General features: G+C 40.3%; 1 protein-coding gene across 1 annotated transcript in view; it reads right to left on the minus strand.

The window, feature by feature from the left end:
- The window catches only part of PARD3 (par-3 family cell polarity regulator), a 798,354-nt gene that overhangs the window by 279,655 nt on the left and 504,749 nt on the right, over positions 1 to 13,950 (minus strand). The window contains exon 12 of the mRNA XM_084859201.1: positions 6,251 to 6,289. Within this exon, the coding sequence (XP_084715327.1) occupies positions 6,251 to 6,289 (39 nt within the window). The remainder of the gene's footprint in view (positions 1 to 6,250; positions 6,290 to 13,950) is intronic.

Raw genomic sequence — 13,950 nt, forward strand, 5'->3', positions numbered from 1 at the left:
GTTGATCAAGTAGGATGCTGGACTACATGGGCCAGTGTACTACTGGTCTTATCCAGTAGTACAATTCTTATCTTCCAGATCCCTACAATATGGTAGAAAACAACATACTTCTGGTGCTGAAGGCAGTGAGGAGGGGGGATTAATTGGTTTAGTGCTATCTATTTCTTGTATTGTTGTGGCTTTAATTGTTATTTAATGGTTCTATTTTTAATGTTATGTTTTAATTAAGATTTTTTTAGAATCTGTATTTTATTGTCAGCTGCTCTGAGCACCATATTTGGCAGATATACGTGATACAAATCAAATAAATAAATAAATACTTGTGAGTTTTACATTATGGTGCAACAATGTAATAGTTAGCTAACACAAAAAACAAAATTACCAGATACAAAGGAGGATAGCACTCCTGTAACTATGATAGTTGTACAGAAGAGGACATTTCAGCAAGTGTCATTCAAGGGTAGGAAAAGCAGCGCCTGCTGAAATGCACTTCTTCGTTTTTACAGAATTGTTAAGGTACAGGAGTCCTGCCTTCCTTTGCACCTGGTTATTCTTTTATACAGAAACACCTGACGAAGATTGCAATGCTAATTTAAGGCTGCAATACTACATCCACTTATTTGGGACTAAACACCACTGAACTCAATTTTAAATACATGTTAAAATAGTAGAAAATATCTGCACTTGCAGAACTGTGCTACCATATTCCTAAAATTCATTTTTTTTAATACCAACACATATTACTCAACTACAAGGGCCCATGTACAAGTATATATGACTAAATCTATGGAACAGCTTGACTTTACATATTTAAATATATTATACGTTCTATACGCTGCTTCTGAATTAATCACAAGTAAAAGATTGCTCACTAACACTCAACTGATTAATTCTGAACATCCAAAAAGTTTCAAATTAGGCACAGAGATTATGTGTGTTACACAAAACTGTTCCCTAGGAATTATTGCTTTCGCTCCAGGGATTATTATTCCCAATGAACTATTCAAAAACAGCTAGCAACCCTTGGTGAAAGCAACTAAACACAGTAGTATCCTGGGGTAAATTGTGTATTCTCTTTCTCTCTCTCTCTCTCTCTCAAAGTTATTTTAGATTGCATCTTTATTTTTAAAAAAAGTAATCTGAAACCATTCAAAATTGCCCCCAAATGGATATGAAACCAAAGGCAATCACTCTCCTCCTTTAATGTGGCCAGTCTCACATTATTGAAAGACAAAAGACTGCATTTTTCTTTATCTCGATAAAAGTCATACGAAATAATAAGCAGCACTCACAATACTCCCAATCAACACAGAAAATAATACTGCCAGCCTCATCAGCAATAAACCTCTCCCCATCTGGCCATAACAATTCAAGTCTAAATGATATGATATACTAGGAGAAGTATTTATCAAAGTCCTAACCATTTCATATATGGTATTTGCAAGTGCATCTTGAAGGGAGATAGATGGCTACCTTTACCAAAACCTTTGGGAACCCCTAAGGTAGTCAAGCACCATACGTCAGCAATCAACTCACAATTTAAAAGTATAAGTTCCAGGGGCCAAGAGATTCAGGCACAAGACTGCTTTTTAAGCAGCAGTTTCAACCTTTCTATTGTCAGAAATATTCCACATTCACTTGCCTGATGAACTTCTGCTTAGCTGCCACAAGAATTGCAAAGGATCATGGGTGATGCTTAATTCACATCTTATATTGGTCAAACTCAGCAATGGCTATATGAATTGAGAGTGCACCCTAGAACACATCCAACAGTCTCCTGCAGCTCTGCATTGCAGGACAAGATTGGTGGTAATGGGCAGCCGGGCATGTCTTGGGCAAAAGATGGAACCCAACGTACAAAGACGCAAGGCAGTTTGCACCTTCTTTGGGGACACTGACATGAGGGTAGCCCTTCCCAATCATAGTCTGAAGTACGCTGTATCCCTCAAAAGAACCTGAGTAAAGCCTATTGGGCAGGCAGCAGAGGGAAGACAAATTCAGCAGCTTGGCCCTGAACCACAGAAAGGGAACACCTGCACTAGCAGCAGCTTGAACTCCTTGAGGTAGTTTGAGAGTAAATATCAGAAGAGGGGACTATCAGAGTTTCAAGTGAATCTCTCTCTCTTTCTCTCCCTCTCTTGCACTCACACATGCATGCACACACACACGCACACCCCTTCAGGGAAACAGATCCCAATGCCACAAGACAAATTAAGTGTGTTTTTACCTTGTATTTCTCACTTGTTCCCAGGGGTTTACTAAGACTCTATCAAGGAAACCAAACACGGTGGGCAAAAGGTATTCCAGGTCCCCACAGGTGAAACTAACACACAGGTCACAGGCCGGGTTGGGATAAGAAAAACAAATAGAGAGGTGGAAAAACTCAAAATGCACAATACTAGCCTAGCTCTATTGACTTTTGAGGAGAAGGACAAAGGTTAATTGGCAGATGTTCCTCATATCATAATTAACAATTTATTTCTATGCACTGTAACAAGATTAAGATAATTATCCTCACAAACAGAAAATGTAATGACAAATTACTGGTTTTCATATCACAGTCAATCTCTTTCATATCAAAATAATCACCATGCTTTAGCAGAAGGTGCATCTGCTCCATTTTGGATAGGAGCATATAAAACAGATTCTGAACTGCCATATGGGAAGTCCATGAAGCCAACTTGCTGTGAAAGCAGGAAGCTGCTGGCTACACTTTTCTGGAATATTGTGGTGGCCAATGGAATCCCAGCTGGGATAGCACAGAACGCATTCATCAAGAGAATAGCTTATTATACCACACTAGTAATTTAGGAATGGAAATATAAAGGATTTTCACATGCCAGGTCACTAGGAACATATTGTTCCACTGGTTCATTTAGGCCAGGGGTCCAGAGCTTCCTACAGCTAGGGATGTTGGAGAAATCTGCAATGGAACCAAATGAGTTTGGATTTTTATGAACCCGGCCCACCGATTTCACAGAGGACTCGCTTTTCCCCTCTCGGGCAGATTCTGCAGACTTGCAGACTGTTTTTCTAACCTTCAGGAATTTTGCGCAAATTTCATCGTAGAAAAATACGCCAAAAAAACCCTGGCCAATAATGCATATTTCCCCCATAGGCTAAAGTGTGAAAATTGAGTATTTGGGGGAGATTTGTGCTTTTTGTGGGAATTTGCGCATTTTTGCAAGTGCAAATTTGTGCAAATTTGGAAACAAATCACTGATTCTGGTGAAGGCAGATGATGGAACGCAAGGTGCCTGAGAACCCACGAAACACAGATGGAATTGATTTTATACAATCTGTACACCCCTACCTACAGCCTGCTTGAATCTGATTCTGCAATGACAACTTCAGGCACACAGATCCAGGTACTTCTCACAGAGAGGCACCAAATACCTAGGGCACTTGGGGGGCAGGGGGGAGAACTGGCAGGCAGGCAGTACACAGAGTGGCAGGCAAGCAAACAGCCAAAGTGCAGGGTGAGTGACCAGAGCAGCCTTCCCTCATGCTCTCCAGATATGTTGGAGTCCCAGCATTCCTGAACATTAGCTATGCTGGCTGGAGCTGATGGAAGTTAAAGTCCAAAACATCTGGAGGGCACTAGGGCAGGGAAGGCTGGACTAGTGTCTTTTCACTGTTAGGAGTTACACAGACTTAAGGCTGGCTGGCATACATAAGAATAGCATGTGACTGACGCTCTGTGATCTCAAGGCAAGAAGGATTTCCCTCTTCCAGTCAGTCATTCCAATGGCCCAGTGAATATGAAATTAGTGCTTTATCTTCAGGGCTCTTGGTAGTTCCTCTCTGCAATGGAGTGAGTGCAGTCTTGCTGCAAGAGATAAAAGCCATTCGCTATTTAGTCATTCCTATTAAAAGTTCAATAAATGATATAGAATTTGTGCATGGTTGGGGTGATGCTTTGCTACTTTTTACAAAAATTCAAAGTGCTTCATGAAAGCTCCTATATTTGACTGGCTGAACTTGGGATGTTCAGCCACTAAAGCAGCGAAAATGGGAATGGGAGAGGCAGCGAAAGGAGTTGCTTGCCACTGGTGATGCCACAGGTACTGTCCAATTCATGCTGTGACATTCCATAATGCATAGGATATTCATGCCATTAGATTCTACAGTGCCTTCACTATCATAACTGATACGTCAGAATATTGCTATTTGAGTGCTGGGAACGTGAGATCTCCTTCACTGCAAGCTCTTCCATAAGGAAAACCTTCTAAATCCAACAGAGCAAGTAAGTAGCAATTGTAAAAAAAATGACTGCCTGAAAAAGTCCAGAGTAAAATTGCAGTGGGAATGGTTTCTTCTTCTAACGGTCATTTAGAGTCCCCATCAGCAGGCACTTTTATCTCAGACTGCAAATATTTGTGATAGCCTGTGCTTCAAAGCTGGAAGAACCTAATTTTGTTTTTGTGTTTCACCTATCTCCTGTGATTCTCCCAACGATCTCACTGCTACTATTTTAGCTTTGCTTCTTTCTGCTGTCAGCCCCATGACAGCAACACTCAATGTACTCACCACTAACAGCACAAGAGAGACCAGAAGGATGGCACAAAAAATAGAAGCTGCACAAGTAAGGAACCGAAGGGTCTGACAACAAGAAAAACTAAATGGAGAATGATGCCAAACCAAGCAGAGGGGGGAAAGGCAGTCACATTAATATGTGAAATACAACCCCCTAAAGTCCATGCTATTGATTTTCTGCTGAAGAAACTTTGATATGCAGAAGAGATTAAGGAGAAAGAAAATCAGACATAGGCATACAACAGCTGCCATGCTGGCCTTCACAAAGACATTCACCTACCCCAGGCCCCACATTAAAAATGTCAAGGTTTAGAGAATATGTTCATTTTTTAAATTGCTGGCCAGGTTGCTAGTATTTAACACCTCTGCAAATCATGCAGCAAAGCCATCACTTCCCTGTCGCCTAATGACAAGAGATCAAGCATAACCCTTGATCTCTGAACTATTTTAAAGAAACTTGGTTTATAAGAGCAGAATATCCAAACTCACCACACAAAGGTGCCCTAGAATATTTGTACTATGTAACCTGGACTTTGATTTGGCTGGGCTTGAGTCTCTTGAGCATACTTAGTGTTACCGTTTCCGGCTCTGGTTGAGAAATTAGAGGACCTGATTCACACCTAATTATATTGTGCAAGTATTCTAATTATTGAAGAGGACAAATCATAGAAACCTGGTTTCCTCTGCAAGAACTTTGCTGTCCTTTCTAAATGACCAGATCTACTTTTACAGTATCTGTTTTTTTTAACTTTCCTTGGAGGCACCTCTCAAAGGAACCAGCAAATGCTCAGTTTATGGCCAGGTACCTTTATTTTAAAATAACTTTAAAATACACCATTATACAAGAGATATGCCTTATGAGAAGATGCTTTGGAGTATTGCTTTAAAACTTGTACGAACAGTTATATTACTGAACCACAGGAGTTAAAACAACAACACAGACTGGAGAAATCCTAGAAATCTCAATTGCCTGCCTACTCCATTGCAATTTTCAGTTAAAGCAATTATCTTCCCCATTTTTATCCATTATTCTTAGTGAGATGAAGGCATTATGAAAGATGTCATGAAAAGTAAACAGGACTGAGCTGTAAAGTACTGATTCATATGATGATTCATTTCTAAAAGCAAACACAAAACCCTACATGCTTTAAATTGCTTATATAATATACAATGTCTGATGTTCTTTATCAGGACCATTTAAAGGATGCTTTGAAAAGCTGCGGACTGCACCTTAATATAGACTTGCTACATCAAACTCCGAGGTAAAACTGATATTCCTTCTTAAACTACATTAGAGCTGTCTTAAAGATAAGCTCCAGCAACAAATGACAGCTAGAGTTGTGGCGGGGGGCTTCAACACAATGTCAGCTTGTACTTCAGACCTCTTAGCTTTTACTTGAAGCTCAGTTTTAAACTATCTCAGTCTCCAGGAACTAAATACCTTATTTGGTCTTGAAGCCAATTTGTTTGTGAGTGAGTGCACATGCGGGCGCCCCAGTAAGAGGCACAAATGATCATTCGTCGTATATTGCAAAGTGCATGTGAAACAAGTGCAAGAAAGAACATGAAATGCAATTTAAGGATGGAGAGAGCCACCTACAGCACACATAGTGAATGGAATTGTCTGTAAAAACTCCTTTGATGGACTAGTCCAACATTATTAATTCAAAAATCATTGCAACCCTCCTTGACATGTCAAATGTAAAACTCTTACCGTTTCCTTCGGAATTTGTGACTGGCTTTGTTCAGGATTCTAAAAGAAGTGGGGGGGAAAATTAAAATAAGAATAAGGCTATAAAAGGCATTTGCTCAATCACAAAAGGAGGACAAGCTAGAGCTTTGAGACTCAAATGGAATTATGATGGAGGTCTGCAGGAAGTGGGGGTGCTCCTAATGACAACCTTTTCCTAGTGATGCAGATCAGATCTACACAAAAACCATTGTGAAAAATTCCAAAACCCACAAATGACATTTTGTACTAGTAGCCCAGCAGACACAGGAACAGAGAGTGTTCTAGCACTCCCATCTCGCTCTCAGATTGTGTCTGGGATAACGCTTTAAACACTATGTACTATCCTAATGGATTATGTTAGCCTATTTTAATTGATGTGAGGTGCACTTAATAGGAATCCCCACCCTCACACCACAGACAGTATCCAAATCAGGGGCTCTGGAGCTGACCCATCACCCTTATTCTCATTGCCATTGTGACACTGCATTCAAACAGCAGAACTGATGGCCAACTTTCCACCTCATTTAGGGACAAGCTTCTTGTTATGCAAAATGTATAGCGTGCAACTTGCCTTCCTATTTTTTTTTAAAGTATATTTTTCAAGTATAGGTGTGGGGGTAGTAGGGGCGGTGCAATGCCAGTAGAAAGTTCTCATTGGCACCAACGGGAATTTATTAACTACAGTTCCTAATAGTGCCCCCGGAGGGGGGCAATTTAGGAGGGGAATCACAGCTGGGCAAAGAAGGAATAAACCTCTCCTCCCCACAAACTGCAACCTCCCACCTCCCTGTTTTAAAGAAAATCTGAAGGCAAAGCTGCATGCTATGCATCCAGCATAATGTGTAGCTTGACTGTTAGCTGCCGCTTTTCACACATGCAAAAGGAGACACTGCAACTCATGGTTGATTCAAATAAGAGGCAAATGGGGTTTCATGATCACCTAGCTCAGACTCTGGCCTAGTCTAAGCAATTAATCCCTGACGAAAGACCAATATAGTCATGCATGATTGTAATGCCTTTGCTCAGACAACATGCTTCAGCAACGTGTAGTGCTGGCCTTCAATACGGAGTGAAGCATTAGGCCCCACAAGGGATTGCTTGGCTCAGAATTGTAATCCAAGCTGGAGAAGAGATCCATCCAACTCCCATGCACGGCTGTGACAAGAGAAGCTGTAGTGGAAAGGGAGGCAGATAAATCTCTCCTCCTGGCATACACAGCAGTGCCTGTAATGCATCTTTAGTTTGCTATAGACACCTGGAACTCTGGGACAGGTATTTCTCCCAGGCCAACTGCATAAGATGCTATCAGTGTTTCAAAGATTAGGGAAAGAAGAGGAGGGGAGGGAGAGAGCTCTCTCCCACCCTGCTGCAAAGGAGAAGGAAGATGCCATGGAAGCTGCCACTGACAAAAATGGGGAGTGGAAGCAGATCCAATGGTGATAACAATGCAGAAAGGGGCGGGGGGAAGAGTGCAAATGTTGCTGGTGACAACGACAACAAGGAAGAGGCAAGGGGAGAGAATGCTGCCAATGCAGCAGCCCCTATGTAAGGAGTTGGAGAGCTTATGGGTAATGGTATCGCTAGGCTGGACCTCTGGGCACAGGTCTGGGGGCCATACACCCTGGAGGACCCCCAAACAACAGCACGCTGTCAGTGGCAGTCACCACAACATCTTTCCTTTATTTTAAGAAGTCCTTTCAAGAGTGGATTGGAACACCTGCCATCTTCATTCCTCGAGTGCTGTTTCTCTAAGTCTCTGGCTCAAGGATCCAAAGTGACTGACAAACTTTGTAAAACATTTTGAAAAAAAGGAAGAAAAGGAGCCCTGCTCCTCCCCCAACCCCCACTGCTTACGAGATTGTGAGAATGGAAGAAACGATTCCCCTTTTCTTTCTTTTTTTAAGTGTGTGTGTGTATGTGGGGGACATAAACAACCAGGGTGGTACAGGCGAGGGTGGAGGCGCCCCAAAGACATCTTGTCTCAAACTTGGCAGTACCACTACTGATGGTGGGGGGGACTGGAAAGTTCGTGGACTGGGGCTGGCAATTATGGGGCTGGCAATTATGAATCTATTTAGAATGCTGGGGGAAGATACCTGCTGTCTGAGTGTTCTTGACTTTTGCTCGTAATTGCTGATCCCAGGCCAAATTGAGACTGAAGGGATTCACTCATTCCTAGTAAAAGTCAAGCAGCTATCGGGCTAGCCATATCTGTTTCCTTTGTGACCTGCATGCCATTTTATCAGTTCACCTACTTCCTGGCAGACCCGCCAGTCTGCTCAGTCCCTGGCTTGCTTTTCCCATAAATGATTAACCTCATCTCTGCCTGTCTCAGACACTGTGGTACTTACTGCTAGTTCCAACACACAGTGATTTTAAATAGTTAAGGACAGGCTTTCAGAATGCTTGGCACTGAAGCATTTTATTCCATTAAAAAAAGCATGCATAATATGTTGGATGATGACTGAGAAGAATGCACAGCAAGCAAGGAGTGTTTTCTCTTAACATTTTTATCCCTTATATTCACACACACACACACACGCACACACAGCGAGCAATTTGCATTTTTACACTTCTTGCCAATCAAGCAATGTTAACATTCTTCAGAGACATGAATCAAACACAACAACTCTCCTATGGGATGGGCAATTTTAATTCATTGCCTGCACACTGGCAAAGGCGACCAAAGCTTGTCGAAGGGGAGTAACTTGCTAGAACCACTGCAGCTGACAAAGACAGAGAGCCAATAACTCCTTATTCCCTAAAAAACAAAGTATAAAAAAGATGCCATTGTTGGCACAACAAAACCAATACAGTAGAACTTGTCAATCATCTCCCAATCTTGAACCTTAAGCAAAATAGTGCTACTTTCACATAACCCCCTCCAGAAGTATTGGCCACTTGGGTCCAAATGAACACCGCTGCACACTGGCAAAATGACCATGCACAGAGCGAAGACCTGAGTCAACTGCAGCAAATAAAAACTGAGGCTGGAAGTGTGCCTGTGTTTATTATTAACTCAAACTAACCTGGTATCATCTTCATATCAAGTTCACAATTTGGGTCCATAGCTTATGAGAATAATGCAGCTTAAGTGCACATGACATCTTTCGACTATTATTAGATAGAACATCATGGCTTGGGGACCTCCTCTTCCCATATGAGCTTGTCCAAACTTTGCATTCCTCATCAGAGGCTCTGTTGTATGTCCCACCTCCTAGAAAGGTGAGGTAGGTAGATACATGTAACAGGGCCTTTTCTGTAGCAGCACCCCAGGTCTAGAACGCGCCCCCAGGGAGCTAAGGCCAGCTCCTCCTTAGTGTCCTTTAGACAGCTGGTGAAGATGATGTTGTTCTGCCAAGCTTTTAATACTTATTGCTGCTCTCTATTTTTCTCATAAGGTTTTTTGTATTTTTATGTATTATATGTATGTATATGTATGTATTTACAGCATTTATATACCCCTTCACATCTGAACAGATTCCAGAGTGGTGAACAATAAAAGATAAAAGAATAAAAAGATAAAAGAATAAAAAGATAAAAGAAGTAAAACACAATATTAACAAGTATTTTTAAAAACAGAGTAATAATAAAATTGTGATTGGTCAGTTAAGGAAGGCTTCCTGGAATGAAGTTGTTTTCAGGAGGTGCTGGAAACAACACAATGCTGGTGCCTGCCTGACCTCCAGGGCAGAGAATTCCATAGGAAAGGGGCCATAGGAAGTTTATTTGTTTGCTTGTTTTTAAAATATTTCTTGGCCATCTTTCAGGGCAGAAGCTCTCCCAAGGCAGCTTACAGCAATAAAATACATAAAAAGAGTTAAAATATTAAAAGCGATAAAAACAAGTTCCATAGGACATCTTTGTATTTCCGCTGTATATGGAAGCACTCATCGAATGGAGGGACAATCCAAAAATATTCTAATTAAGTAAAAACATGTGGTTATGTGCAATAAAGCTATCTTCAGGTTAGAACACTGTAAATGAGCCTTCCCACTTGCAGAGTCATCAGATGGAGCTCTGTTGTCTGTGAAAGGCTAGGTCAGGAGGAGAATGGGGAAGAGCGAGACCCATGATTGCGCCACACTACAGAATGACCTTGCCTATGGACCTGTGTATATTTTAAGACAGAGATGGGGAATCTATTGCCCTCCAGATGTTGTTGGACTACAACTCCCATCATCCATTATTGGCTATGATGGCTAGGGCTGATGGGAGTTGCAGTCCATCTGGAGGGTCACATGTTCCCTTCCCTGTTTTGACAGAATGACCAAGATTTGCTTTTGCACCTGCACTTGACTTTAGCTTTACGTACGCGTCTGTGTGTGTGCGTGTGCGCGCGCGCATGTGTGTGTGCGCGTATGTTTGTTTTAATATGGCTGTTTCAAGTTATCTTGTTTTAGGATGCAAGTCACCTGAAGTGTCTGTCTGAAAGACAGGGCACAAAGTTTCAGAATAAATCAAACTGAAATTCATGAGCATTTTGGCACTGCTATTGTCCACAGGATCGACCTTTGATACAGTTTCTGCCTAAATTTGGAAAATATCACTTGGAGAGAGGGAGAGACCATCCAAACTTAAAGAAACTGGCCTTTACACTAAGAATTCAATACTTGAGTTGAACACAAACATTAGAAAATACTTCATGAGATATTATTGTACATACAATTTTTCTGCAAGTGACTGATGTGATAAATTGGATAAGGGAAGGAATGGTTATTTTATCATTTTTTCCTTACCTGCAGAAATAATGAAAGCTGTTTATGGATGATTATAAGAATCCAAGGCCATGCACACAACCACTTCCCCTTTCTATTCCTTATTAGCTATTGATATTGATTTGAAAGGTGGTTGTTATGTTGCTTATTTTGGTTTTTAAATGCACATATCCTGTCTTATACCAGATCAGGAACACACTGATAATCTTGGGAAGTTAAGACTTGTCTTTTGGAGGTTATCACTGGAGTTAATTAACTAGCATTTATGGGTATGATCATAATAAAATTAGTTAATCTATATTAAAACCTATGAAGAACACTATACCAATTATAGGCATCTTACTCACATAAATTTAAATAAGGTCAAATTTAAATGCTGTTTACAAATTAAATTTACTGTTTATTATCCCACAATCTATTTATTTTTGCAATGAAAATGTGTGTTCCACCCTTCAGTTAGAATTACAGGGTGTAAAAGACAAGAAAAGAGAAGGTTCATCCCCCCAGGTATATGTCTTAAATTCCATGTGGTTCTTAAGCGTGAAAAGCCCATTGCTACTCCAGCACTCATGGGTGCAAATTCAACAACCTATCTCAGACTGCTTCGTATCACACACTGGTAGTGTGGAGGATACTGCAGTCTGATTTTTTCCTGTTAACACTTGAGTAATATGGGAAGTCAAGGCCATGCGGGAAGATCCCACACTGGGGCCCCTTCCTCACCCTCTTTAAGAACGTTGGGGAGGAGGGGAAGCTGGCAAGATCCTTCTGGGACAGAAATCTCATAAACTGTCTGGGTGTCAAAGATTTGGTTAACTTAATGACATGTTCAATCTTTTCTATATCCTGGCCTCTTGGAAGTACACAGCAGCTTGCTGTGCAACTACCAAGGACTTCCTATGGCTGAAAAATGATCTTTGAACTTGGGTAATATCCACTGTGATTCTTGTGCAGAGTGTGTGTGTGTGTGTGTGTGTGTGTGTGTATATATATATATATATATATATGGTTTACACATTTATTATTTTTATTATTATTAGGAGCTTCTATGTCACGTTGGACATGGAAACTATTGCATATCATTTTGCAAATGCAAAACGTTGCACACCGAATATAGAAAACGTTGCATATTGAATATGCAAAACATGGATGGCCACTGTGTGAAAAGAATGCTGGACTTGACAGGCCTTTGGTCTGATCCAGCTCATCTTAGGTTCTTATTGTATTTAATTAGTCTCACAGCCACATAGTGCTATAGTAAATCATTACTATTCCCATTTTACCCACACTGGCTCTCATCACTTCACTCTGCAAGAGGCAAGACTGGCAGTGGAAGACTGAAGTTGAATCTTTGAATTATAGAAAAAAAATCAGTCTTTTACCATCTATCAATGTTTATCTACTAATACCAGGGAGAATCAAAAAGGGAAAGGATTGTTTTTCTTCTTTTCCTTCTCTTTCTAATAGTTTAACTACACATTTTATTTTGGACTCACTTGCAGCACCTCACTTGAATACAGACCATAACAGATCACCCTTTAGAGAAGGAGACAAGCAAATGTTTTGAATCCCAGAAGTCCCAGGTCTTGACCAACTGTGGGTCTAAAAAGTCTCAAATAGCAAGACTAGGAAATGCATCACCCTGAGACTAGTAATAGGCAAACTGTCCTTGTTTCACTTCAGAACTCCTCTTAAGGTGCCGTCTTCTATCATTACAGCTATTTTCGGTTTTGACGCCACTGCTCTGAAGAGTTGTACAGAAGTACAGCTGAACCATTCCCTCAGATTCTTTAACCATTATGTTCATTTTCTTCCTACTGATCTTTTTCCTTTTATTTTCCCTTGTATAATGAGTTGGAGTATGACGTATTTTTGTCTCAGATAATATGGCCAAGGTATTGTAACTTTCTTCTCTTGATGGTCTTTACCAGTTCTGTTTGTTCGCTTACTCTACATGGTACATCCTCTTTTGTTACTCGATCAGTCCACGGTATTTTCAGCATGCATTGGCATACCCACATTTCAAAGGATTTGAGTGTCCAAACCTCCACTTTGTAAAATAATATAGAGAACACATAGCATCTTACCATCCGAATCCTTACTGCAAGATTAAGGTCCCGATTATATATTTTTTTTCATTTTGACAAACTCTGTTCTTGCCATCTCCACTCTTACGTTTATCTCTTGTGTCTGTTCATTTCTTTCACTGAACCAGGTTTGTAGGTCTTTGTATTTTGTGACTCGCTCAATTCGGATATTATTTATCGTAATATTAAATGCAGTAAAAGGCTTTTTGCTTATCACCATGTATTTTGTTTTCTTGATATTCATTATAAGGCCATACTCATTACTAACTTTATTAATCTAATCTAGTAATTTTTGTAAGTCGGATATACTGTCTGTCATTACTACGGTGTCATCAGCATATTGAACTATGTTAAATATTTTTCCATTGATGTTTATGCCAGCTGTTTGTTCAGCAAGTGCTTCATTAAATATAGCTTCAGAATATAAATTGAACAGCATAGGTGACAGGACACAGCCTTGTCTTACTCTTTGGATTTGAATTTCTTCGGATAACTCTCCATCTATACGAACTGAGGCTGTTTGATTCCAATACATTTTCTGCAATCTGAATCTCCTATCAATATTGGTTTTTCTCAGTTTGTCGATCAATCGCTCGTGAGGAACTTCAAATGCCTTCTCATAATCAATAAATCCCAAGTATATGTCTTTATTCATATCAAGACATCTTTGAATTAAGATGTTAACTCCAAATAAAGCTTCTCTTGTTCCCATCCCACTTCTAAATCCAAACTGCATTTCATTAATATACACAAATTTAATTTCTTATACATTTGACTGTGAATAATTTTGAGAAATATTTTTAATGCATGTTGTTTTAATGCAAGCCCCTTCGCCTTGTTGTGGCGAAGGGGCTTGCGTAACTCAGTGAAGCCATAA

The sequence above is a fragment of the Heloderma suspectum genome, chromosome 5, assembly GCF_057233095.1.
Source record: "Heloderma suspectum isolate Gila_16-S chromosome 5, 16-S_ref, whole genome shotgun sequence".
Classification (NCBI taxonomy): domain Eukaryota; kingdom Metazoa; phylum Chordata; class Lepidosauria; order Squamata; family Helodermatidae; genus Heloderma; species Heloderma suspectum.